At 51.6% G+C, this 27,571-nt stretch overlaps 6 protein-coding genes across 6 annotated transcripts; all 6 read right to left on the reverse strand.

Annotated features, from left to right (window-relative positions):
- Positions 1 to 786: 786 nt before the first annotated feature.
- CTAM01_15958 (vegetative cell wall protein gp1) lies at positions 787 to 2,046 on the reverse strand (the record flags this gene model as incomplete). Its single annotated transcript, XM_060531951.1, has 1 exon — positions 787 to 2,046. The coding sequence occupies one exon, from the start codon at positions 2,044 to 2,046 to the stop codon at positions 787 to 789; it is 1,260 nt and encodes a 419-aa protein (XP_060373457.1).
- A 4,864-nt stretch (positions 2,047 to 6,910) lies between these two features.
- On the reverse strand, positions 6,911 to 7,084 carry CTAM01_15959 (uncharacterized protein; the record flags this gene model as incomplete). The annotated part of the gene is made up of 1 exon (XM_060531952.1): positions 6,911 to 7,084. The coding sequence occupies one exon, from the start codon at positions 7,082 to 7,084 to the stop codon at positions 6,911 to 6,913; it is 174 nt and encodes a 57-aa protein (XP_060373458.1).
- Positions 7,085 to 12,548: 5,464 nt separating this feature from the next.
- CTAM01_15960 (uncharacterized protein) lies at positions 12,549 to 12,740 on the reverse strand (the record flags this gene model as incomplete). The annotated part of the gene is made up of 1 exon (XM_060531953.1): positions 12,549 to 12,740. One exon carries the CDS (start codon positions 12,738 to 12,740, stop codon positions 12,549 to 12,551), a length of 192 nt encoding a protein of 63 aa, XP_060373459.1.
- Positions 12,741 to 13,848: 1,108 nt separating this feature from the next.
- CTAM01_15961 (uncharacterized protein) lies at positions 13,849 to 13,977 on the reverse strand (the record flags this gene model as incomplete). The annotated part of the gene is made up of 1 exon (XM_060531954.1): positions 13,849 to 13,977. The coding sequence occupies one exon, from the start codon at positions 13,975 to 13,977 to the stop codon at positions 13,849 to 13,851; it is 129 nt and encodes a 42-aa protein (XP_060373460.1).
- A 5,504-nt stretch (positions 13,978 to 19,481) lies between these two features.
- On the reverse strand, positions 19,482 to 22,443 carry CTAM01_15962 (uncharacterized protein; the record flags this gene model as incomplete). The annotated part of the gene is made up of 5 exons (XM_060531955.1): positions 19,482 to 19,600; positions 19,674 to 20,190; positions 20,338 to 20,708; positions 20,964 to 21,425; positions 22,020 to 22,443. 5 exons carry the CDS (start codon positions 22,441 to 22,443, stop codon positions 19,482 to 19,484), a joined length of 1,893 nt encoding a protein of 630 aa, XP_060373461.1.
- A 2,165-nt stretch (positions 22,444 to 24,608) lies between these two features.
- On the reverse strand, positions 24,609 to 25,040 carry CTAM01_15963 (uncharacterized protein; the record flags this gene model as incomplete). The annotated part of the gene is made up of 1 exon (XM_060531956.1): positions 24,609 to 25,040. One exon carries the CDS (start codon positions 25,038 to 25,040, stop codon positions 24,609 to 24,611), a length of 432 nt encoding a protein of 143 aa, XP_060373462.1.
- Between the last annotated feature and the right edge of the window lie 2,531 nt (positions 25,041 to 27,571).

Here is a 27,571-nt window from a genome sequence, read left to right on the forward strand (position 1 = left end):
TAATAAAATGACGAGCTGCGCTTCCAGTGCGGCGTGTTGTGGATGCTGTAGTGCAATCCAAGAATCAAAAACAAAACTAAACAACCAAGTCCCGTGCATCCGTCTAGATAAATTCAACTGGTCGAGGCTGCGTCCTTGCAAATCAACGACGATATTACACGTAAAAGCTGTTTCCCTGTTGTGCGCGCAAACTTTGCGATGGCGAGGTTCCGAATAGTGTTGAACCAGGCCCAGTAAACAATAAAGCATTCCTGATCAAAGCGTAAGCACGCTATCCTTTTCCATGACTGAAACGTGTTCCAGTCGCCCGTGGTAATCATTTCGCAACCAAAGCATGCTTTTGATGTCCATCCCTGTAACACAAGGTCGATGATGCCGTGCGTTCGTTCGTTCGTGTCGTTCTCGTCCCGTGTAGGTTCGGGTCCGTGTGGTATCTTGGGTATCGCAAAGAAAAAGTCCTTGGTGTGTATCCCCGATGCATAATAGCTTGCGCCAGATTATGTTTATGGTGATGAATAGAGGGAAATCAAAATCCGTCGTGTTTCAATGAGATGAAAGTGGAAAATCCCGAGGAAAAATGGGATCCGGAAAACAGATTCCTAATCGTACAATTGGCAACTCCATCCGTCGGTTCGATATTGGGTTTTCTTGGTTTTTTTGTGGTGGTAATGAGGTGTGGCTCCGATGGTTCATCCGTTGGCTTCCTTGATGGTACTCCGTCCATGGGATGTGGCAGTATAGACAGAAAGGAAACCAAGGGAATGTGTCCAAAGATAAGGGGGCCATTTACTTCTCAGGGTTCTTGAGGATGTCATCACAGTTGGCGTCGAATCGAAGGATGAAGAGACGAACACCCTGCATGAATCGCTCAGTCTTGTCCAACTCGCGTTCGATGCCGAACAGAGTCTCGACGAACTGGACACCCGCGTTCTTGCCGAGGGAAGAGGACTTCTTGCTGGCCTTGAGCATGGGAGCCTCGCAAGTCTTAAGAAGCTTGCGGAGCTTATCAGTCAGGCGCTCACCAGCATCGATGAAGTCATCGAGGATTTCCTTCTTCTCGGTGCTGCGCACGCGTTCGATAGTCTCCTCTCCGCGCTTGATCTTGCCGGCCAACTGGATCAATAGCAACCAGAGCTCACCTGCCATGTCAGAAATGGGAGTGGCAGGGCCATGGTGGTAGACAGTCCAGTCGTAAATCCACTTGCCCAAGGAGTTGGAGTCGAAGACGCTACCGAGGAGAAGAATGGGCTCTTCGGTGGGATCCCAGTTCTTGAGTGAGTATCCTGAGGGGATCTTGTGCCTCTTGGCGTCTTGTTCAGTGGCCGCGCGAGAAACTGGGGGTGGCGTGGGCTTCTTGGTCTCAGTCTGAGGCTGAGCCTTCTTAGATGCCTGAGAACTGCTGCCGGGGCGAACGGTGGAGGGCCTCTGGGGAACCGAAGTCGAGGAACGGCGAGAGTGGCCGTTGGCAGGGGTACGGGAGGGGCGAGGCTCATACGCTGGGATGTCGCGCTCAATGTAGGCAAAACCGCTCTGTGCATGGGAACGGTAATCAGTGGGATATCCTCGACCATCCTCATAGTAAAAAGTCTCCTGAACAGAATGCCTCTTGCTCCTCGCCCGTGACGACTTGCCCGGCACCAGATAAGTACGGCCATCCACTTCGATAATCTCATCGTCGGATTCTCCGTGGGGCGTCGCGGCCCGTACATAGACAAAAGAAGATCGGCGCTCGCGCGGTGGGTGCGACGGAGTGGCCCATGAATGCTTGCGCGAATGATGACCACTACTCACATTTGCCGTGGCATAGTAGCCATCGCTCGTGTATCGAGGCGACGCCGTCGGCGGACGGGGACTGTACTCGCTGAAGCCACTGCTGGTGGTACGGAAGTGGGAGCGGGTTGCCGGACGCTGCGGGGTTGAGCCGGGCGGGTAGTAATAGCTGGAGGACCCCCGAGGGGATGGAGTTGGCGTTGCCGACTGGTATCGCTCCCGGGCGTAGTAGTACTCGTCGGGAGGAGATCCGGGGTAGGGGGATGAGTAGGCCATGTTGACTGATGGCTCTTTGTGGCGAGGTCGATGGGAGGCGTCCACGGTATTCTTCAAATCTGTCTTCTACTTTTTCTTCTCTAGCAGCTTCCTCTGCTAGCTCTCACGACTCCCCCCAAAATGTCGGTAGGTTGTGTCGATGCGGATGGTTGTGATTCCAGGGCGAGGGTGTCGCGCCGATGTCGAGGCGCGAAGAAAAGGTGAAGCAAGTCACCTCGGTATGCGGTCGGATGATAGAGGAGAGGAAGTTTGTCTTCTGTGCCCGAACATGACCAAGTTTGATATAACTGCTACAGGTTACCCTCGATGACCAAGGATGGAAACCAGATTACCGAGCTCGGGAAGGAATCTTCTCGACGTCGGTAGTGTGTGATGAATGGAAGTTGCTGGAGGCTTCTCGGAGGACGCCAGCGAAGCAACGAATGACGACTCTTTTGTCGAGGATGGGTTGAAGGTGGTTGGTAGCCGAAGCCGAAGCTGTGAATGTCAAAGAATATTCATTGATTGGCAGAAGCCAAAAACATGAGAAGAGAGGAGAAGTTCAAGAGTAGTGGTGAGGGCAGCGTGGTATTTAATTACTCGGTGCGTTTTCCCAGTTTTTGTGGGAGAGGAGAAGGGAGGAGTGGGAATGCGCGCGAGAGAGGTCCACAGGGGGTGGTAGTCCAAAGTCTCGCAAGTCTCGCACCAGGGCGTGATGGCCTGCCCGGAGGAACCAAAGCAGCTCCCTTTTCTGATCCCTGTCCCCTGCTGCAGAGAAGGACAGGGGTGGCAGGGGTGGCTGGCTTGCCTTAGCGTAAGAGCACACGGAACCTGGCTCCAATTTAGAGCGCCCCCTCTTAGGAGGGAACACAGACGACAAGTTCCTGGAGGGGGGCGTGTCCCTATGGCTCGACTTCCAACAAAGTACCTCGTTCTCGCCGCTGTTCTGCGCTGTTCTGCGTTCTCTGTCCTGCTTGCTCAGCTTTGGTGGTGAGTAAAGGGAGAGGAGGGATCACTCACACCTCGGGACCCCGGTCAGCTCGCCGCGGTGGGCGGATAGATGGATGCTTGATCGAGAACAGTAGATGGCAGCTCCCAATGAATATTCTGATGCTTTGCCGCTGCTGCTGGGTACTCCCTTTTGCAACACCAGCCTCCTAGGCGAAGACCTACACCGTACGGTGTCGACTGGACCCCTTTTACACGTTGGGTGAACGCTTGTCTCTCTCCCTGGCTTGTTCACCTCTCGGCGATAGACCAATAGACACTCCGTTGTCTGGTCTTGCGTCTCTGTTCGTCCTTCGTTTGTGCGTTTGTTCAAAATCGCGCGGAAGCGAGCAGCGACTCAGATCCTCAGACTGTCCAAGCCCTTCAAGTCCGTGGTTCAGCCAGCTGTCGCGACGCACCAATGCGCAGACCACCTTAGGCTGCTTCGCTGGGGCTTACAAAGTTGCAGTAGTCGTGGTCGACAACGACGGTGATGATGACTCCAGTCTAGTCGGCCACAGTCCCGGTCAGAACATGTCAATCACCGTTGTGCAGCGTACTCGTGGCACAGCTCGATGCAAGTGCGCTTTGGTTCGCTGCTGACTCGAAAGAAGCTCCTGGAAATAGAAGACACACACACACGATCGCGCCCCCAAAGGCACGTCCGTGGAAATAAGGGGTGGCAGTGAAGAATGCACCTCGTCGTCCAGGCCACCTGCGTTTGCCTGCAGTCGCCCTTTGGCCTGCTGCAAGTTGCAACTCGATTCCCAACGTTGGGCACTGGCGCTGGATCCCTTTGACTGCTTTTCTGATTGTTCGAGTCACCGTACCCGGCTAATGACACACACTTTCTCTCCTCTATCTCGGCGGTCTAAGATGATTCTGATCGATGTCCTAATTGAACCTTCCACATTGGTCTTTCGCCGGGGTTGGAATGGGAATGAGCAGGCCCTCGCCCACCGAAAGGTGAAGATCGATATTCACACCTTGACGCTGAAATTAGCCACACCAGTATCAAAATCCGGTCACCGCTTCTGATAGTGACTCCGGCGCCTTAACGGCCGGGGGGATTTAACACCCTGACCACACAGGCAGACTCAGGACTGGGAGGCCTTGTCGTTTCAATGAGTCGACGCCAACGTCCGTGGGACCCCCGGCTGGCGGTTCCTAGTCCCCGGGCGCAACTTTTTCGTGGAAGAGCAAGAGGGGCGAGGGGCACCAGAAAAAAAAAGTTCCAGAGATAAAGCCCAGTGATCCTTGTGAAAGTAGGCGCTGCCGTGTGGGTAAATTTACCGGTGACGAGTAAGCGAAATTGGGTCCTCGCACGAACAGGCGTGGAATTTGAATTTTGGAGATGGCTTCCACCACACCAAAAGAGAGACGGAAAAAGGTCTCCAACGGTGCCACGGGGGAATCTTACCGGGCCAGTGCCGCTAGAGCGTCCTAGGTGAAAATTTTTCTCGTTCCCCTGGCGTAACGTGGCTGGCCGCAGTCTGGTCCTTGATCATCCAACACAGGGTTGCAATTGTTGGGATTCCGAGGGTGAATCACACCGTGTCAAGGTGAAGGCCACCGAAACACGAGCCCACCTGCCGACGACGAGCCGAAAAGGCTTGGAAAACTCAAATGGAGTTGTTGGTATGGAGATGATTTGGTGGTTTGGCTTTGCAATGTCGACGGGATTCCACAGAGAATCAATGGGATTCAGAATGGCATCGTGTACGACGATAGTCAATGTTTCGCTGACTTTGACTTTGCGCCCGGCCAGAGGTGTGAAGAGGATCGGCTCCCGAATTGGTTTGGGTGAGCCTGGTGCGTGTTATTGAAGCTGGCGGTGATGGTGATGTTTGCTTGTGTGGTCGTGGCCAGGTGCTGCCTGCTAATCTTGCTCCGTGCGCCCTCGGTGAGGCGGTTCGGACGAGCAAGGCAAGGTTGGCCGTTGTGGAAGAGAAGGACGGGGGCCTCGCGCTTGATGGATCCCAGTCGCGAGCCTGGAGGATGGATCAGAAATTTCTCTTCCTGTCCGCGATCCCCGGCAGCCGCACGTCTTTTGAGTCGGCGTCGAGTCGTGGTTGATTCGAACGTCCTGGTGGCAGATGAGATCTGCCGTTGCTCGAAATGAGCAAATTCAGTCCGTGGTGTCTTGTACCCGTATGGAGCGGAAGTTGGAAGAGCGGGACTGGACAAAGACGGTTCGCGGTTGATGGTTGCACGCCAAGAGTGCTGCACGGCGGGAAGAAGCTAAGAGCTGGGGTTTGTAGTATCGACTCGCTAGCTTGGTAATCTTGCCTGGAGTGAATGCTGACCAGGTGCTGACCGCTGACGCGACCGCGATCGAGCAGAGCAATAAGGTAGAAGCCGGCTATTCGATGGGTCGAGAGACTTTGGGAGCTCTCTAGAGAAATGTGCCGGCTGTCTAGTACAATAGTTGAACCCTTTTATCAGGACGAGTTGTATAGATGATGCGTTGGAGCAGGAGCAGGCAGCGGCGCTATCACCTACTTCGTATCAACTACCTATCCTCGGGATAGTGAAGCAGCAAATATAATGATGATGAAGCGTGGGCAAAACAGATGGATGCAGGCAAATGATGTGAAGTGGGAGAGAGAGGAAGAGGAGAAGTATTGAGGATGCTGCATTGCATGTGAGGACGGAAGGAGTCAGAAGGAAGGAACGTTCTTGTAGGTACTTTGACGAGGTAATTGCGCATAGAGGCAGGAGCAAGTCAGATACAAGAACACATGAGGAACATTCTGAGGTTGAAGCTGCAACGACGATCTACGGATCCCCAAAGCACGAATAGGTAGCTAACTATCCGTACGTGCACATTTGAGCCTTGCCCAGGGATTGCATGCATGATGGATCACGTTGGCATGGGAGGGGGAGGGGTACGAGTGGCTTTTGGGGATGACGGGCATCAAAGTGCAACTTTTATCAGATGAGATGCTGTGAAGCCATTTGCTGCGTATTTCCTCCCACTTAACATACCTCCCCCGCATCGCTAGGTAGTCACCTGGAAGTGTAGCAGGCACGACTGGGTAGTCGGCGTGTGCATAGAGAAAAAAATGAGCAAAGCCTCAACTATAGTGAGTTTTCTGTATGTACGGAACAGGTAGCTGATAATAAGTTGCACGTATTCACATCGTTGTGAGATTCACCAGTGAGAGGAAGGAGGCTCGTAGTGTGGTGTCGAGGTACGATATGGCAGGTGATGAATAGCTTGAACTGCAGCCAGTGACCTACGTTGTTTCTACCAATGTGCAATGTCAAGTGACTGGCGAACAAGCGCCCATTCAACATGAGGGTGAGCAGCTCTACAATATGGAGTATGACGATTGGAAAGGAATGATGCGTGACAGAGTGACATTGCGGAGGTTCGCATCTTGAGTGGAGGAGTTCGCTCATCACATGCACCCCAAGTCCCCCAACGCGGGGTGACGGGAGAGCGGAACATGCAGCAAGAGCCCAGTGATGGCCAGAATTGGCATGGTGGCCCCCTCCCGATTTTCTAGAACGGCCGTCCCTTCCCTGCACTTCCACGCCATTCGAATTATCGTGAGAGCCAATTAAGAGGAGGCAGCTTACCAAAGTATGCGCTTGCCCTCTCCAGATTTGCTGTGATCTTTCACCTACTTCCTTCCAGGTTGATTGCTCACCTAAGAGGAGCAACAACTACTATCTCAGGATAGAGAAGGCAGGAAGGACAACCTAGGTAGGAGGAAAGATTCATATTAGGTAAGGTAGTTGCGCACCTTCCGACACCACGACTCCAAAATGTACGTACCTCTTCATGTGGTCAACCACCGTTGGGCGTCACCTCGGGACATCAACGTAATGTTCTCCACGAACATCATGGGAACCATTGGCAACATCAAGAAACATCAAACAAAATATACCGTTACGATGTATCGTTCCGATTCCCAGCCAGAAATTTCGGGTGGCCGCATCCTCGGACGACGGCTATTGTCAATACGAATATCCGTACATGCCCCTGCGTTAGAGCGTACGCCACAGCTGGGATGAACCCAAGAGCATCCCCAACTTGAAAGTCAATCACGTACTTTCTTGGCATGCTAAGTTACAGTGCGTATGCAGCTTTTTTGCCTCCTCCTGTCCATCAATCCTTCTAGTCTCCAAACTCTCTTCTCAGTGCTCATATTCGTCACTGTCGCACACTCAATGACTCTTGCTCAGGGCCCATATTGCCTCTCCCGCTACCATTCAGCTCCGACCGTACGGCACTGCTTGTATCAGACTCCACAATCGCCGGAGCTGACTCGAAGGCGAACACAAATTGCAGGCCAACCAACGGGACGGAAGACCAGCGGCGGCGACCAGGAACGACGCATGTGGATACTCTCCTCGCCATGCTCCATCGAATGGGATTCATTCCAGACTCAGTGGCCATGACCTCAAACAACTCCATCCAGTGAGTGGCCCAGAACTGGCACTACATCGCCAGTCGCTAGCTTTTGGTTTCCTCTAGCCCACCAGCCCTCTGGAGTCAAATCCACCATGTTGGGCCCTCCGGATGAACTCGAATACTTTCCCCGTCGCTCCTCGCCCCTCACGCCTCCATCGACTACTACCGACCAAGTCTGCCATTCAGCCAGACCCAAACCGTTATTTGTAGCCCCTTTCGAATGTTGGGGTTACTTGTCACGGCTTGCCTCCTTCAAGACTCGGTCCGCCACCAGCTCGTCATGGCGTCCTCCCTCTACCGACCTGCCCGCGCGTCCCAACTTCCAGCCTCCAGGCGGCCTCACTTCACCTTGCCTACCGTGGCCAGTGTTCCCGGTGTACGGTGTACGGTGTATGGCTCCCGGTGTACGGTGTCCGGTGTACTCGGCCAAATATCTCCCCTCACCCCTGCGCGTGGTTCCAGCTGTCAACAGAGGGTGAAAGGGGGAGGTGGCTGGAGAGGCCGGCGATGGTCTTGTCTCACCTTGGCTCGCTTGCTACACACTGGCCAACTAACCCAAAATTTGCCAAATTGTGGCCGCTCTCGGGCCTGGTATTTTTGTCCGGCATCTACAATTTCGCTCACATTCATTGGCTTCTCACCTCACATCCTCGTTTGTTTTTATTGATCTTGCTGATCTCAGAGGGCAACGCAATTGGCGGGCAGTAGGCAGTGCACCACGACCCTGGTCCATTGCGGCCCAAGCAGCTGCTCACCCAAGCATTGGGTGCCAACAAAAATCACTATCAACAAGCTGGATTTCACGGCAAAAGTCCTGACCTCGTGTTCGTCATACCATCCTAGACAAACTATCGGAGGGATTGTCCTAGGATTTCCCTGGGAACATGAGGCTGGTTATCACCAACTCTATCCACACTTACACCTATAAACTGCTTCAATAGACTCCAAGTTCTACAGGCATTGTTCACCGAAACAAATGTCTAGTGGTCCACAGCAGGAGAGGAGCGCTGTAAGGGATCGCAAGGACGTCTGCGACTATGCATCTGTCAGCCTTCGGAAGCGACATGCCCCGATGTGTCCTGCCCTAGCAGCGTGCTCAGCTAATGCAGCCACTGAAGGAAACCTATACCTCGATCCTTTTCAGTCGAGGATGAGCTAGGGCCGGGCAATCGCTGCGAGCAATACAGGCGACAGGCGCCTTGGGATCGCAAGTGCAACGATTTGAACCCCTGGAATGTCCATGTGGTCTTTTGCCCGATGCGCTGCGATGTGTAGGGCAGGGCATGCTATGAGCCTCTGCATCGACTCGGCTCACCCTGCGAAACTGCCGCCGTGGTCTCATCGGCCATTGCTTTCGTACGCATATGCACTACCGTTGTCGTGGCTCGGCCTGGCCTACGGATACAAGCCCTCGGACGACCTGAGTCGCGTCGTGTCGGTCTTGTCTTGCACCAAGCAGCCTCATGTCTCGGCCGATGTCTTTTTCTCTTCTCTTCTTGTCCGTGCTCATCCGTCTCATCTCTCACCCGCTTCACGGACAACTACATCGAATCAATACCTGACTATCTATACGGAGCAAGTACACGTCCGAAGAAAGGGGACCATCCGGGAGTAGGCGGCAGGCAAAGTCAATTCGATATCAGCATTCCTCGCCCGGCCGAGTCCCAACGCAACATCTCACCTCAGAGGCAACCGGCATCAACTTGAATTCTTTCCCGTTCCTCACCGATAGCCACCGGTACCCCGGCATCGCCAGGTCTGACCGAGATCGACTTACACGTCCATTTCATGATTCGTCAGTCGTATCCGTACTTGACTACCCGTATTACTCCATACTGTCAGTTTTACTGTAAGGAAGTGAATGCCACTAGTCAAGACTTCGGCGTCCTCGACTCCATCAGTCCGGTTTCTTGACCGCATATTTACAACCACAGTCTCGGTTTGCTCCATCTATCGACGGGCCACTTGTTTGGGGCGAGCCACTGAGATGGGAAAATTGGCCTGTTTTGCATCTCGAGAGGATATCGCCAGGCCATAAGCTTCTGATGCCCTGCCTCTTACACGCCCCTTTTCCCTGCTCCCTGCAGCGCAGGTGCATAGCGAGCGAGATAGCGTCACACAGGCTGCTGTTCCTAGCGTGCCGGGTGGAGTTGATGGAGGTTGCAACATTTCGAACACCCTGCTCCAGCTCCCCTGCTGCAGTTGGAGACGGTTCCACACCGGTCCAGCGTCTCCCGTCTCCAGCATTGAACGTCTTCTCCGAGTCCTCGACCTTGTCTCTCATGGAGTCCACCCTTACCCAGCCGTCTGGCTAGATGCCGCGCGCGCGCACGCTCTGGCGCTGGCTTGTGACGACAGGGCTTCGGTGCGTCCTGGATCTCGCTTGCTAGGTTCGCTTCATCCCACGGTTCCCACCACAAGGAGAAAAAAATACCCTTTTTCTGACTATTATTTTGTTCTAGAAGACGGCAAACCTCTTGGGCATTCCCTTCACCTGCACTTCACCGCGGGCCGCAACACTCGGTGAGTGGCTCGAGGCCGGGCCTTGACCGTAACCTTGGCTTGTCTGTTTGTTTTTCTTTCCCCTACCGACCGCACCATGGGAAGACTTGATTGCTTCCCTGCATGTTGTTATTGTTGTCATTGTTGACCCCCGTCGGCTAGTGTCAGTGTCGGGTGTGTGCGAGTGTGCCCTGAGTCCCCGACTCCAAGACTCCCGAGGTGCCATGCGCGCCCATGCGGCAGGTTGCGCCAAATGTTCTATGTGCGTACTGTAATTTGCTTTTTTACCCGGCACCGATGTGAAAATTTTTCATCTCTCACCGAGAATAGATCACGTCTCATTTCACTCCCTGTCTCTCATCATACAAGACCACTCTCCCATCATGCCAGCCCTACTACCATGCCATAGCACCAATTGCGGGAATGGGACGGTCGCTGCGGAGTGACTCATAGGAGTGCTCATCAGGGCAGGCCATACTACACCAAACGAGGTGTGCAGAGTGTGGTGTGCGGTGTGGGAAAAGGAGTGTAGGAGAGAGAAGGAAGAGTGACAGAGAAGCGCGCTACGGAAAGCCTCACGTGGTCGGTCCCAACATTTACGAGTCCCTGCTGCACTGCTGTCCAACAGCCCAAGGCTGCCGGCCTCCTTGCTGCACCTATCAAACTTCCTCGAAGCCCTTCTAAAGGTCACCCAAGTGAGGGCCTTGGTGCTGATTGGGTGTCAATGAACACGTCGCACCGCGAACTTGACAGAATCCCCTCCTCCTCCTCCGGCGCACCAGCCCGTATAGCCAGTCAAGTTGATGGTCGGACGGCCAGGGCCGCTGGGAGGGGACGCTACTGCACTACGAAGGGCCGCATCCGCATCCCTAATCCTGCGGCCGGCAGGGGTCCACCGCATTTTGCATTGTCTTCCCGGCTGCTTCATTCATTCCCGTCATCTTCGACTCTCCGTCTCTCCGGTCACTGGCGTCTCTGGGTGTTGCTCCCCTAACCCAACACCTCCGATGCATTGCAACCATTTGACGACCAGCTTAGAATCGCACCCACCCACCCTTTTGATATCGAAACACGCATCAAATACCCACTGGCGATGCCCTCACTGACGTCTATTCGCCTGTATGCCCACCGCCATGCAGTCCGCCCATGTTCATCCATGATCGATGCTGCCGAGCCATCAAATATATACACCACCGCCCTCGTCCACTGCTCCGCCCTTCATACAAAACCCACGCCCTTCTTCGACCAATACCGTTGAGACTGACAGCCACTTTTGACCAAAAATAGGCAAGGACTCTGGCAACCGCCTTGTTATTCTTCTTTTCCTTCCTTGCTATCTTCTCTTCCCGGCACTCCGGGCCCAGACCGCAAATGTGACAGGCGCAACGCGAAAGCCCCTCCTCACCGACTCTTTGCGTCCATGGCAACCACCCTATCATTACCGCATTCCACCTTACGGACTGGCGGGGCACTTGCATGGCATTGCATGTCGTTGCAGATGCGAAGGAGGGAAGAGGAGGGGTTTCTGCTGCTTCATGCCCTATTTTGACTTTTTTTTAGTCGTTTCTGCTTTCCTTCTGTTGCGCAGTGGTTCAAACGAGAGAGAGAAAAAATCCCCGCTGCCCCTGGTTGGGTTGAAGATGCCGCATGCGCCTGATGACCATTGACAGGGTCATGTTAGGGCTCGGTGACGTCGACGACGCGCACAGAAGTATCACCTTTAAGGCTGTACAATTATACGATTGTTCGAGCCAGTATCAGGTGGTCTCCAGTGAGGCCATCGCCATCACGAGACGGTGTGGCGCGTATGGATTTGCTAATTGTGGTGGTATCTCGGACGTATGACAATTGGACAACACATACACATTGTCACTAAGAGGATCAGCTCACCTACACGGAGAGCGATAATAGCACAGAAGCCGAGCTTCCCATCGTTCTAGGGTTCTGCTAAGCCTCTGGCTGATCCTGTGATGGATTCGGACTACGATCCCCTCTCACCCCGGGGCTACGGTACAAGCGACAAGCGAGAAGCGAAGAAATGCGGGATACAACGTCTTGCTGCTCGTCCTTTGTCTTTGCCATGCAACCAAGTGGGAACAAGTATAGTGGAAACTGGAAGAGAGTCGCGCCTGTTTCGACGGTGGATCGCGGGTGCGGAGGAGCGGCACTGGTTCTTGCTCTTCTCAGCTTCTTTCCTTCGCTTCGGTTGGCGGAGTGCATCATCAAGGGCTGATCATGAGCGGTAAGCGGCAAGACCGCGACGGATAAAGTTGTCCGTCGATATCCTAGACTCCTAGTGAAGAGATCCAAGGCCCCTGCTCCAAAGGCCCCCCCCTGGCTGTTTGTGTATCAGTAGACCGATAGGAAGGGCGGCCGGCCGGCCGGTCGACCAGCCGCTGTCTGTTCTCACGATACCTCCCCTTGCCAGGCCTTCTCGCCGGGTTCCTCTTTGATCGTCTTCGCATCCACGTTGTTCTGGATTCGTTGAAGATGCTGAAGATTTCCTTGATTTTCCGTGCGTTTGAGCTGCGAGGGCCCGGCTCCGTAGACCTGTGGACAACGCATCGATGGACAGGGTTGCGGCAACGGGCGAGCGAAGCCTCAGCACGCCTCACGCCGCACGCCGCACGCGCTTGCTCCTACGCCTGCGCCTAGGACCATGAAAGAAGGAGGAGGCATATGTAGGAAGTACGGAGTATGCTTCGTGACGGTAGGGGACGGCAAGCCAACGGATGGTGCCCTGGTCCCGTCTGTCGCCCTGCGCTGCGCTGCGGTCTGCACGCCTTGCCGCAACGTCATGCATGTCTGTCTGGCTTTTATGGTCTTGGCTCTCTCTTCTGCTTCGACAGTTCGACTGACCTTGATGGGCCCCGCTCCATTATCATCCTGGACGCACGCCGGGCGGTGGCACCTTATTCCAAATGGACTTGCTTGCGTTTGCCGGGCAGTACACTACTGGGTGCATAGGCATCAGGGCATGGCCCCCCTTGTTCCAGTCTAAGGGCAGCAGCTTTATGGGCCAGATCACCCTATCGAAAGAGGGATGAGGATGCCTACGGAGTAGCCTTTCCCTGGACGATGGCTGCGGTGGCAGGACTTGAGCTGGACTGCCCGGACTGTACATAGGACTGGGGCTAAGGTAGGTTGGTACCGAGGGGGTGGAAGGAGGGTTTCTCGGGGGAGTGTGCATGGCCAGGGCTTTTGCAGAGGGTTTTCGCTGAACAAGAGGGGCATTTGCATTTGTGTTCCACTGGTGAGTGTTTATAATTCGTTGTTGGAGGTTTTGGGTTTTGCAATTCTCTTCAATTTTGGGGTGCATTTGATCTTTTTTGTGAGAATTCGCGAATCAGTGTAGCGACTTGCTGTGCATCGGAGGAGGGGTTATTTTGGAGGAGGGGGGTTTTTCGATGTCAGGGCTGGTGATAAGTGTGAGGTGACTGGTCCGATGGGATGGGATCTGGGTTGAGCCAATGAGGGTTGTGGTATATGGGTTTGGGACTTGCGGTCTGGATATCCATCCGTTGTCTTGGAGATGCCATCAACTGATTTCTAGCCCACAAACCAAGGGGGCCCCCGACGGGGAAGACACTATTTCGACACGCCAGAGGAGTATCGCCGAGCCTGAGAGGAATCGAGGTTCACAGACTTCCCTTCCTCGGGAAGACAATGGCTCCGTGGGATTCAAGTCTGAAGCCAGGTGACCTCAGCTCGCACTTGTTCATCGTCCCGACGCAATCACGGGAAAAGCGAGAGCGAGATGGCCGAGGGCCGCATCATCACCGCGAAGCCACTCACAGCAGCAACGTATGTGTAGGTACGCAGTATACGGATACCACAGCCTCGATTTGGCATGTCGTTGAAAGACGCGCGCGTACGAAACAGGTACCACCGGTGCACCACCGATGGCCAGACTAAGAGTACAAAGTGCAAAACCCAGGCCCAAACGCCACAGCCGGCCGATGTACCCCAAACACCTGGGTCCGGATAGGTCGAGGATGGTTGGTCAGGGATGTGGTGAGGTAAGCGATCCCTGGAGACATGTGGCTTAGCCTTGGCTTCGTAATCCTTGTCAATGTGGCACAGTTCCTCTCTTTCCCTGAAGTTCCAGGGGACCAGCGGTGATGACGACCAATGAAAAGCTCGGATGGACGGGCATTTCGAGATTCGCCACCGACCGGTGCCCCCGTCGTCCGGATCTCCCGCGTGCGAGGCGGGTCTCCGGGATTTCGGGTCGCGCTGAAGAGAGAGACACGCAAGGGGGCAAGGGGCAAGGGGACGTAAAGTCTGTCCGGACCTCAACACCCCCTTTGAGGATGTTGTGACTCTTTTTTTCTGTGGTGTTCTATAGAGAATGACAAATGGTGATATCAGGTTGCGATACCCAACGGAATGGAATCGTGGTGGTACTTGCGATGGAATGTATCTTTTGGATGATGGGGAAAAGGACACGCCCCCTCTGAGGTAAGTCACTCAAGTACCGGCTTTTGCTCCATGTTTACTGGTGAATTTGGTACCGCGTGGGTTATGACGCAGCGTTTGACAGAAGTGCGCCGAGTGCGTGGTGCGTGGTGTGAGTGTGAGTGTGAGTGTGTGGCGGACTCGGGCTGCACTGCGAAAGTTCCAATCCAATCTTGGGCAGCAATATCTGAGAAAAAAACACGCTGCCACCATGCACAATGAGAGAGGCATGCGCGCCTGCGCGCTGCACCACGACCAGGCTGCATGCTGATGCGAGGTAAATCGACAACGCATTTCATTGGAAATTTTTGCAAGCCGGTGTCGTGGTCTTTTTTCTTTCTTTCTGCCCTCTTCCTTTCCTTTCCTTCCTCTCTTCTACGAGGTGAGGTTGAGTCCGAGAGTTGAGGTAAGGTACCTGAGGGTTTTCTTTGGGCGGCAGGGGACCGTGGGGGGCTAGATCGATCCATCTGCTGACGAATGTCGCAATCTTTCAAGATTTCGATTGCGATTTCGACATTTGGGCGATGGATTGACAGCTGGCATAAGGTAAGGTGAGGTCAGGTAAGGTATAGTGAGTTGTCTGTATTCTTTACCGTGCTTTTTTGATTCTCTATTCTGAGTTTTTTCACCCCTTCGGTGACATGTATGTGGCCTCGCTGGTGCTACATCTCATCGCCGAAGCACCGCTGACGCGAGGCGTCTTATCTGCGACTTTTCTCACCTTTCTAACGCCCCCAATCTCCGAGGCGTTGCGTGTGGGTGGTTGGTACAAGACCGCCGGGTGCACCATTACGACTATCACGCACCCGAAAACTTGGGTGTGTGATTTGTTGGCGCTGAGCGCACACACCTTGTGACTCACACCTGGAATCTTTTCTTCTCCGAGGTGCCCGGTTCAACCAATCTCCCTTTTCTGATTTACTCGCTTTCACTCACGGCGTGTCGGGAAAGGGGAAGAGGCTGTGCAGAGTCCGATGATGAATGGGATTTGATTGGTTGATATTGTGTTTCGGGAGGTACGGGTGGCTGGGTGTAAGCATGCTCTCGGGACAAATGATAGGAGATTGAGGCCAACGGGGAATATCGCCACTCTTCTGGGGTCCAGAGATCGGATGCGCTGGTGAGGATGTTGCTTTGGGGGCCAGGCACCGGGTGCGATGACGATGATTCCGTTGCCTTGGGATGGTGGATGGTTAACCGGGGAGGGTTGGGGAGTTGATGAGAGCGAATCGTTTTGGTGAAGCTTTCTTCTTCAGGGATGAAGAATGGTCTGGGTGTAGGCAGCAGTTGTGGCAATCCGTGAATTGTGATTGAGAGTAGGATTGCTTGTGCTTGTATGGGCGACCAGTCCCGTGCTAGTAGTTCAGATCAAGACGTATATTGCCGTTATGCTATGGTTGTAGTAAAGAAAAGGCTCGTACTTCAAAAGGATGACTCGTATCTTCAGATTTCACATGCCACAAGTTTGGAGATTTCAGTATTCTTCGAATGATTGTGACGAATGTCAGTCCGCTTTGATTTACATGATTCACGCCTCGTGAAAGAGACGTCGATGACATGCCGCGATACTTAGTAGATGGGTCTTGTAGCATATCCGGCACTCATGATGGAAGATTACACACCCCTCTACATCATCAAGATGTCACATCCGTCGTCTGTCCTGTTATAGAACTCCTATTGGAGGATGAAGATTTCTCCATATCGAAGATTCAGGACAGTATTCACGCACTGGGCGGCCGTGAATCTGCAAGTTGGATATTTGATAGGTCAGGCTTACGAGCTAGACATTCCCAGTCTGCCGGGTAGCTGGTGGAACGCAACGCGGATGCCTTGAGCCTCAAACAAATGTTGCTGGATGAGTCGTGATACAGATCACGAGCCTGAGGCAGATGACTCCTCGTTTCTCAGGATGTGCCGTGAGGGAGGCCTCCAGCGTTCTTGCAGGCTGTGGACAAGTACATCTGGAGTCTTCAGCGTGTTTCAAAGTGTAGCATGTGATTGAGTATGAATAACGCCATGATATCTCATATTGAAAGATGATGTCTTTCGAATCCACGATCTCATAGGTTTTGTGAGATGAGTCATAGTGATGCTCGAGTCTAAAAGGCTGTGTCGCTTCGACTACCTCGCATAGGTTTACATCGTGAACGAGACGGCAATGCCTCGATACCTAGGACTTGTGCATCTCAACATCTATCACATGGTTTGCGAAATACCCATATTGCGTTTGCCTGATAGCGAGACTCATAGACTTGCTGCGTTGGCCAGGATGAAGAGTCACAGGACATCACCGCACTTACTCGCATATGTCAATGAAGACTCTACGAGTACCACTCATATCGCCACAATGCTACGAGCTGCACCATATCTTGCGGCGGCATTTTTCTGCCTGCCTGGTTGCCTCCGCCTCTTGGTCGATTCTCTTCTAAACTTTGGATGCTGATGCCCGTCGAGAGCTGATAGGCGTACGTACGCGCTGCGAAGCCTTGCTAACTGAATGAAGTCCACTTTCTTTACGGCAAAGGAAACCTTCCACTTCATGACATGTCGTATTGATACAAGCAGGCTCGGGACGGGCCACAACCGGCGGGCAACCAGTTTGATACCACGATAATCCCCCGGAGATATAGCCACCTATCGGAGAGGAGGAAAGAAAATTTCCGTCTGGAGCTTTTGACTGCGGTTAAGAATCTGGGGCCTAACTTTCACCGGAAATGCTATTCCCAGAGCAAGAACGAGCTTATGGGCCCCTTAGATGTTTCTCTTCTCCTAGGTATCGTTATCCAGTCCTAGATGAGCTACTGTGTTTAAGATCTTGGGCAGAGATCACAAGTAGGTAGGTAGGACATGGAAGGAGACTGAGTGAGCCAAAGTCTTTGAAGGCTCGAACGACGTATCAGGATCAGCTGACGTGGAACAAAGATCACCCAAGGAACAAACGATATCTCTAGTTCTCAGAAGTCATACTCATTGTTGTGCAGAAGAGAAGACCAAAGGCGCTCACGGGGAGAAGCACAGGACAGCTCATACCTCCTCCTCCCTTTCCTTCCCATGTTGTTTCCAGCCTCCGCAAGCCCGCACATGTTCCCTTTTGTGCTGCTCAACCCCAGAAGCATGCCCGAGAGCCACTACTACTCAGAAATGTCAAAAAAAGAGGTTCTATTCCAAAGGTAACCCCCAAAACAGCAAAAGGTTGCGTCGAGGGGGAATCGAACCCCCGGCTCCCCGACGCTGCTTGATGGCAACGGAGAATTTTACCACTAAACCATCGACGCTGGTGGAAGCAGATGAGCTGTGATGTTCTGGAAGATGAGAATGTGCATTGAGTAGGGATGTGGTATGGGTGGGTGGATTGTGGTTAGATTCGTGAGGGTTTGGGACCCTGATTTGTGTGGAGCACGCGACGGTGAACAGGGGTTTGGGCCGCTCAAGGTGCTCTTGCATGCAAGTCTAATTGCAGCGTCTTGCTCGCTTCCTCAGTCATGTCCGAGGTTGCCTTATTGTTAAAAATGAAAGATTAGACCTGAGCCTGTAATTATGTCAAGATTTCCAGGCCGCATCCTGCCTCCGTGATCCGTCGGTACTTGTTTCCACTTTTGCCGAAGCATCCAACCCCGATTCCGCGCCTTGACCCTGATACACCAACACAGTTTCGTGCAGCGAATAGCCTACGGAGCGCACTATTCCGTAACGAATTAAGCAATGACGACTTAAAGTCTCTAATCTTTGCCACGGTATTTGAGGCAGGAGTTCTGTAAGTTATCAAGCTGAAAGAGGACGCCCTGGGTATTGGCGCTCCTGGCCGAAGACTGGAGGTAGAGGCACAGGTCTAGAATTTCTCCGGAATAGCCACTAGTTTTGACAAATTGACGACGCTACCGTTTCTCAAGTGGAAGTGGGCGGAGGAACTGTAGCTGAGCACTAGGTACGTGTAGACGCACGCTGTGGAATGATCTTTTCACCTTGAATAAATATCTAAAGACCTGAAATGAGACTGTACGTCTCGTGTGACTAACACTCATCTGACCCTCTTAGAGTATCATGAACAATGGCAATACATCCATGTCGAGTTTCAGGTTTCTGAGCCATCGGAGAGAATAGCACGTCTATTTTGGCGTCACTTGATCCCTGGATTCTTGCTAGAAAGATTGAGGATTGTATCGGAGTGATTCAGAAAGGAAGAAGACTGAGTATGGAATCTTGGAATTGCGAAAACCATAACATGCTCCTGATATCATGTTGAGGTACTGCAAGCTATAGCAAGTGTCCTCAGCAATGTCTATGGCCTTAAGTCTCTTTTTATTAGGCGATCGTCCAACAGAGGTGGCTGACCAGTCTTCTACAGGGTGTGTAGACTTTTTTCGGAAAGAAGGTAGTATTTGAGCACTGAGCAGCAACAGGAAAACGTTACAATGTCCCCTCTTGGGCGTTTCGCGCTAGCGAGAAGCTTGTGAATCATGATTATGGATACAGCCTTTCTTCTCAATACATTGCTTATTAAGGTATGAAGTGAAGATAAGCCTATGAAAGGGTACTCAGAACCCCGAGCTAACGATACAAACTAAAAAGGCTCCTTGTAACAGAAGGAATGATCCTTCGACCCGCCAAAATTGACCCTGAATTCAAGTCCCTTTCCCTCTTCTTCCAAGTCGAACCCCACACAGGGATACACTTTTCCAAACCTAAGACTGTCGGTGGCTTTCGAGAAGGCATCTCCTAAAGTTCGATCAATACGATGTGAACCAAGATGTGGATCTTGATACTTGAAATCTACCCATTTCCCATCTTTTACCGTTGCGTGTACAGAATCCTTGTCCAGTACTTGAGTACAAACAAATACCCACGACATCAGGGTATCCGAAAGTCCCGGCGCCCCCGAAGTCTGGGCTTGGAATAGGACCATAGCCATTGTCAACAAATAGCTCCCCATCATCACTGTAATACGCCCACGATCCTTTGAACCAACCTAGCATTGTGTAGTAGATGTTGTTTGGAAGACTCGGGTCACAGAACCCGATTCCCAATATCCTGCAATGACTTATCAATTTTCGGCGCTCAGAGGTAAGGTGATAGAGTCGGAAGCAATTTACCGAGGATTGGAGTTACGAAGGACTTCGACCTCGAATTGAAATATTCTCTCGATGGAGGGATACTGTGGTTGGCGCGTATACATCCTCTTAGGAGGTTCGGCGATTGCCTGACGACCTTCATCACTGTTGGAATTAGATATTCATTCATATCATTTGAATGTGTGAACCATTGCATAGTGATGACATACCGTGGGCGGTTGGGTATTTATCATGGCCATCGACGGGTTCGGAAGTGACTTGGAGGCTTTCCTTGTACTGGTCCCAAATTAGGGTGGCGGGACTCCTATAGTCGGGTGTCTTATCGATTTCCCCAGGTTTCGAGTGGTTGTAGAGGCTTCTGAAGGTTTCCTCGAGGCAGAAACGTTTCAGGTAGTCCATAGAGGACCAACTGTCTTCGTCAAGGCCATTTTGATCAACACTGTGATCTATCAAGATCTGCACAAGCTTCTTATCGCGAAGTAAGATTGCTACGTGGTAAGAGGTCTTCGACTTTACCCATGTCTCCTGCCTTCGATCGCCCGCGAACTTGTCGAATGCCTTTTGAGCGCTGGCTGGAAGCTCTTGGACAGAAAGCTCATGAAGGAATGAGAGAATTAAAGTGGTCTCTAGCAGAGCTTGCAACATGTTCCCAATCAAACCGTGGAACTGAGAGGATTGGGAGAAGGTGAACTCCTTCAGGCGGTGGAGTCTCTGGGAGTCTGATGTCTGTGCATGCAGGAGAAGCAACCGAGCAGCTTCTACTCTCCCATCAAACAGTGCTCTGTCAAGTCGGGTCTCGCCTCATAGACTTTCTTGATGAATTTTAGCAGATGGTTTCTTCAGTAAGAGAGTTAAGGCTTGTGAGTCTTCTACATCAGCCGCAAAGTGTATTGGAGTATACCCTCTCCACCCTGGAGCGGCCTGATTCACGTCATCTACTTCAGGGCCCTGATGTTGAAGTAGTTGTTTGACAATATCGTGATGCTCACTCTCACAAGCCCATGAAATAGGCGGCTGTTGATAGCTAGAGTCCTCGTCATTTATGGTCTTGGGCCATTGCTTCAGGATATCTGGGACAATTTCTGAAAATCCCTGTTTGCAAGCTGTGACCAGCAAGGACTCATGGCTATAGTCGAAAGCATTCTCTTGCACCTGGCCAGGGCTGCCGGCGCTCAATAGATAGAGCGCAACATCTTGGTCCTTGCGCTCAATCGCCCTGTGTAGGGCTGTCCTTCCTTCCGAATCTGTTGCCAGCAGATTGCAATGTTCTGGTACAAGCAGCTGAGCCATCTTTCTGCCACGAGCGTAATGAATTGTACAGCTGTTGTTTAAGTCAGTGCCGACTAAAGGGACCGCTCTGGACCCTTTAAGCAGTGTTTTGGCGACCTCTTTGAGGCTTTTTTTTTCCAGCGGCGAACATGAGTGTCGTGATGCCGCGAGAGTCCTTTGCTAATGAATCTGCTCTCATTCATGCAGAAAGAATTTGAACACCTCAGTACGGCCGCCGATAATCGCATAGCGTAAAGGCGTGCACCCATTCTTGTCTTGGGCTTCGATGTTAAAGCCTTTCCCCTCTGGACTACGGATGCTATCGTCGTCTGCAACCTCAACTGCAATATGAAGGAATGATTTTCCACTGCTGTACCGGCAGCTTGGATCCATCGCAAACTTCAAAAGTGCGTTGAAGCAGGGATTGAACATGCTCTCAGAAACATTGGGAGAGCCAGTGACTGAGGAATCGGTGTTTTGCTGCGTCTGAGAGACGCTATCGTCTCTTTGTCTTGTTGCATTTTCCACAAGGTAGTCAACAAAGGATCTTCCAGCCTCGTCGAGCTCATTTGAACGCGATCCCATATGCAGAAGCTGGGTGATCAACTTCGTGTGTCCTAGCCTGGAGGCGATGTGAAGTGGTTGGCGGCCCCAAGAGTCCTTCTTCTCAAGAGATTGTTTTCCGCCGTGTTCTTTCAAGAAGTCAAGGGACCCCAAGTTTCCAATTTTCGAGACCAGATTGAGAGGAGTCAGGTCGTCAAGTCCACCGGCTTGAATTACACTCTTACGCGCTTCGCCACTCAACTCACTCAACATAGATGCGAGGCTTTTAGATTTCCCAAATAAGGCAGCGATATGGATCGGACTCCGGCCTAGGCTGTCCAGTAACTTAGGCAAGCGGTCGGTCCAGACTGACGGTTGGGTGAACCATGAAAATGTTGAATTCAGGGTCATCAGCGAGATATCCATAATGATACGGAGTCCAACCAAAAATATCGCCGACTCTTGAAACCTCTTCTGATGCGTTACACATCGAGTTAGTAAAGCTCGATCGTCTTTGAAGGGTTGCAAAACTTTTAAAAAAGACTTTACAGATCATCCTGACTCAGTTGGTGTGAAATTTGATACACAGACTATCGTGGTTTTAGCCAAACGCAATCGTTTTGGGAGTTGCAGTATTCTGTGTCACTTACATCAACACCCGCCGCGATCATCGCCAGGTGATGCCGCGCGAGGCCAAGAGTGTTCTTTGCGAAGATTTTGTCTAATTCATTGGACTCGCTTACTTCTCGAGAATTCTGGAAAATATTTCGTGACGGTCTTGGCAGCGGTAAACAGGTCGAGCTTTGCCATGATGCCGGCGAACTTGGGGGATTCGAGATGTCTTTCAATAGCTTCCAGCTCTCGACACAAGTCCGAAGGAGGCGTCATCTGTTCATGATACGGCTCATGAGCGGAGGACAAGAAGTCGACTGTAGCCACAGCAATGGCAACGTTCAACTTGTCATCTTCGTTGAGCTTCTCGCCCTTTGTCTTAATCGTTTCAACGAGCTTCTTGTGACAGGTCGCTGTTTTTACCCATCCACGCCCAGGGCCAACACGAGGCATCAATCTGGGAATGCCCTGGTCAGGCAAGAGATTCCTAGAACTGAGTGCCGGGATCATGCAAAGAAGGATGTCAGTTATGCTCCCTAGGCCGTATGATTTCATGCTTCGAATGACTTTTAAGTTTACGGTGGCGAAGTTGGGATCGGAGCCATGTCTTAGCAAAGTCGATCGAGTCGAAAGTCTGTGGGCCTTCTATCTCTAGCTCTTGTTTGACTCCATCGGGGACCTGAATCCAGACAGTCTCTTGGAGGGAACTCCGAAATATTCCACATGAAACTGGTGAAAAGGTGTTGGGCCGAGATGGCCGAGAGGGACGCCTTCGACGTAATCCTCAGCTCTCTGGCAGCTGTTTTGTCTGCGTCACTGTCAATCAGGCTGTATAAATAAGCATCAACTTTAAACATGCAACACACCTTTGGGCGACTCAAAGCCGTTAATACAATCACTATTTCAACATTTGCACCCCTTCCTTGGCTTTTCTTTCGCGTTGGTTCATCGCTCTTGGGAAGTATTTCCCTGTCATTGCTTTCTCCGTGGTCACCTTTTCCGTCTTCACTTTCTTCGTCTTCACATTCTTCACCACCACTTTCTTCGTCATCGCTTTTGTAGTTGTCTCTTTGGTCGTCTTAAGTCGTAGTATCGCTCTATTCAGCGACAAGGCTGTCGACCCACAAAGAGACATCTCGTTTCAGGACGTCATTCAGCTCTGTCTCGAACAGTATCTTTATTGATTTCAACGTTGCTGTTATCAGTGAGCTATTGTCAAGCCTTACTTTTGGTGATTCGCAGACAAAGGTCACCTGCAGGTCTCTTACTGTATCCCGGCAATATTTGCAGCTGCGCAGATTGACCTATCCCAATTATGTGCTGGTCATTCAACAATCAGAATCCACCGTTACGCCTTTCCATACGGTATCCCAGAGTACTATTCCACGCAGCTTGCACAAAAAATGGCTTTAGAAGGCTTGTTCACCCAGTCCAAAAATGCGCGGACGATGACGCGTGATTGCAAGGCGTTTGTCTGAATATTGTCAGGGCCCAAAAGTGGGTGGGCTGACTTACATTGAATCTCGGATCTGCATGTTGCCCAAGGCTTCTTTCGAGGGAACTCTGGTCTCAACACATGGTAATGGGCTTGCGTGCACCTACATCGATGGCCACGAGGATCCTCGGGACCTCAGCCCATAACAGGCTGACCTATGTATCACAGCGACTGAAAAACACAGCCATTGTCTAGCAGCTGCTCGGTCATTACTGAGGCAAGATGGGTGTGTTGGTCTAGGATGAGGCTGGGGGACCTAGAGCAAACTGCCCGCGAGGCTAACTATCAAAAGCTGTCACGAGTTATGGCACGCAGTAATGAGCATATGGAGCAGGAAGGTATCAAGAATATTGGACTCAGGTGCGTGGAGACATGACGAAGAAAATGCAACGTAGGCCGTGACCTTTCTGGTGTTGAGCACAGCGGCGGTATCCTGTCTTGAATCGCGGCCGCATTGTCTAACAATCGAAGACTGGCAACAATGACAAGGTCCTCTGGGATTTGTACCTTCTGGAACGCAACTGGGAGGTCGCGTTGCGATTATTATCTTTTGTTCGGTGCCGATAATACTGAGAGTAATGATACCTGACGTAGGCGTATGGAACCTGATTTGGCAGTGATGGATTGATTCATTGACAGGTTACAATAACAACGACTGCGGCAGCTATGGTCTCCAGCACATCGGCGGTGAGCATTCAATGCATCGAATAATATATCGATTGCAAGAAAATCCTTTGAGCCTATCTCAAGATCATTCTGCGAATCTGCAGCAACATCGGACTTGGTTGCACGGCCCTTTTTTGGAGACCAAACGCCTAGCGATGTCGCCTGTTCTTAAAGCACGAGTAGCATTACAGGAGTGGGACTACTGTGGTGGAAATTAACCTCAGCGGCCGCAGTTAGACACTGTCGTGATACAGATTACGGTGAAGTATGCCACTGAGAGGCAGACCATGGCGACCAGTTGCGCTGCTCCCTTCCTGGTTGATCAAAGAACCAGAGCGACTGATAGCCAGTAGGGGTTCTGAGCTACACTCATGACTAGAGATACATGGTCAAACCCAAGCATCCTAGCATGGAGGCATTGGAACGCTGAGTCTCAATCAAGTCTGAACAAGAAAATTAATGGCATCATTAACAAAGAATTAAGTATTATTGATCTTAAAATGCCCTTCGGCCCCTTTCCCTTTGCAACATTCCTCCACACGTCCGCCACTTACTGCGGTCAGTTGAAGCTGCAAGGAACTTGGATGACCCAGTCGGGGTAGATCAGATCCTTGTTCTTGATCAGGCCCGAGTTCTTCTGCTGCAGCACATCCGCAGTCGTACAGAAGTCATAGGCGATCTTGTTAAGGGTGTCGCCGGACACGACCACGTAAGCGCCATCATACGCCGAATTCTTAGCGCAGTCTCGCTGTTTGCCGGCGTTCCAGTGGCACGGCACCTTTAGGTTCATACCAGGCTTGATGTTCTGGATGTTGTTCCACTCCTTGATGACCTGAGGTGACGTGCAGAAGTCGGCGGCGAGAATGTCGAGTGTATCGAATGAAGTTGTGTAATACCAGCCTTCCGAGGCCTTGGTGTGCTTGCAGGAGCGACGGAGGGCGGCGGTAGAGCCCAAAGTAGCCGCCATGACCAGGAGGAAATCAGAGCGCATCTTGAAATGATGTGATGGGCTTAATTTGTTTCGGGGAATAAATGTTGGCAGTTGGTTCTGGAGGATGGGTAGATGCGGAAAAAGAGACTCAACGAGAGCGCCGCAAAGTGGGCATTTATAAAGCCGCTGCTGAAAATGTGCAACAACGCATCTTACGCTCATTTAGTGTCTGACACGACGCCTCATCAAATGGTATCGTGAAGCCAAAAGCTTGTTGTCGGAAAGCCTTAATGTTCACCTTCAAAATCGCAACATGATACGACGAACTAGCCGCACGGGCCGTGAATTGCTCCGCCTTCTGGAATACTACTTTATTTAACTTCACGACGGCCCCATCGTTCATCTCCCGCCGTCGGGTTCACCGTCCACTCTGGCTGTCTACATCTTCTTGTTTCGCCTTATTTGTCTGAAAGTGACAAGTCTTATTATCGACAGGCTCAAAAAGCTGAATGCACAAGATAGTCCCCGGCCGCGGGAACGTAGTGGCTCAGATGTTCTTGAGTGTGCGACATTCTGAGGCATATGGCTGTGACTTGTCGAGACTAGAATCGCAGTTTAGACTCAAGTCAGCTATGCAATGCACCGGAGGGTAAAGTGTGAAGACTTGAAGGTATGGGTACTCTCCGGCTTTTGCGATGCCGAAGGTAGTCGGCTGACTCGCTAAGCGTGGCACGAGCCGCGATAGTGGAGTTGTAATATAACGAGTATTCGATGGTCTATCAAATGCGAAGGTCTTCTGGACAAACCGAACGCCAAGTCGGCTGGAAAGCCCCAAGCATCTGCAGCTGCTGTGCCTTGCAAGATGTTCGTAGTAAGGTAATTGTTTTTGTGTCTCGATTCCTGATTCAAGCGCCATAGCCTATGGCAATTTGATCAAACCCGTGACACGGCTATAGCCGGGCCGTTGTCAAACGGAAGGGAATTGCCGTTAGGCTACGATAGTTGGGCACCCACTGCTATATCTTTGAACGATGGCTCTGATTGGCTGTCCTTGAAGAAGGCCCGGTTGGCCGTAATGGCCCCAGCTGAACGCCTCGCTGGACAGGTACGACCACATTCGGAATTCATGCTGGCTAATGGGTGCTCAGTAGTCTGAAATTGAGCATGAAGAATAAATGATGCAGATCAAGTATCAAGTCTTCCATTCTTAGTGGTCAGGCTCAAAATCTCATCTTTCATCCACCAAAGCCTGAAGAGGCCCTCAGATACCAAGCACCTATAGTGATACCTCCGGAGTTCTTTCTGATGTAGGCCTTTGTGCTGCCCAGGGAGCCGTAAGTCTACATAGACGGTTCTTCACAAAGCGAAAGTTTTGCTCTCAAACAGACGGGACTGTTCTTATTAATGCCACTAATGTCTACCTTATCTCTAACGAGTAAGAGATGGAACGGGGTTGCGCTTATCGATTCTCAACTGCCATCTCGCACATTATTGACTTAATTTCTATCTTTTGTCGAACAAGTTCCAACAAGATGAGATGTAATGACGGAATCTGGTGATGAACTTCGCGAGTCATCAGGACCAGCCTCATCGATAATGCCTCGTGTCAACAGAGGCGGCCAGTCAGTACCTGGCCAACTATGTGACTGCATATTTGAAGTGCTTTTCTCATTTGGTTGGCAGCAGACCACGTATCAGCATTTATATGCAACATTGCATCTTTCGGGTTTATTGGACCATATTATCTATCCTTTCCCAGGGCATGCAAAGAGCCATTGAGTACTACTTTCTCTCACCGAAGCCACGTTACACCAGACCGGCCAAAGCCGGTTCTACTCGAGCCACATCATCCCTTGGTCTCAGTATTTCACATAACGTGATGATTGGTGTTGTAGATCTGAGTATGTCATTCGTACTCGCCTGTATCTTAGGTGCCTGACAGCGCGCGTTACGTGTCACTTGGCGCAGAACATACTCTGCGGAAGTAACCCAAATTTTGAGAGGCTCATTATATACGTCGATAAAAAACATACAGATCCTTCCTCCCCACTAGATCGGTAGCACGACACTCGCTTCAAGAGCTGCATCCTAGAGTTGTGCTTTGAGAAAGTGTGAGCATCCCGACAACCGTTCCCCATTTGCCTTCGACGCACGGCCAATCCGCCGGCCATGTCGACATATGAATACAAAGCACTACCGGATCCAAGAAAGTGCATGAGACTGCTGAAGCTTTTACCAACTTCTGATGTGAAACCAACCAAGCTTGGCGCCGAAATGATTGTCTGTCTGCGCGAAGAAGCACCATCATACCAGCCCTTGTCCTAAACCTGGGGTCAGCAAGACGCGTCATGCTCAATCTGGCTTAAAAATGCCGGATATTCTACATAGAAACCTTTTTCCATAAGACCGAATCTCGAGTCGTGCCTTAAACAGCTTCGGAACAAGGAAGCTCACATATTATGGATTGATGCGATCTGCATCAACCAAACGGACAACGTCGAGAAGGGCCATCAGGTCGCGAGCATGGATCTGGTTTATCAATCGTAAAGCATCGTCATATGGTTGGGGGAGTGGTCAGAGAATAGCGATGT

Source organism: Colletotrichum tamarilloi, assembly GCF_030869305.1.
Source record: "Colletotrichum tamarilloi strain Tom-12 chromosome Unknown Scaffold_188.1, whole genome shotgun sequence".
Lineage (NCBI taxonomy): Eukaryota > Fungi > Ascomycota > Sordariomycetes > Glomerellales > Glomerellaceae > Colletotrichum > Colletotrichum tamarilloi.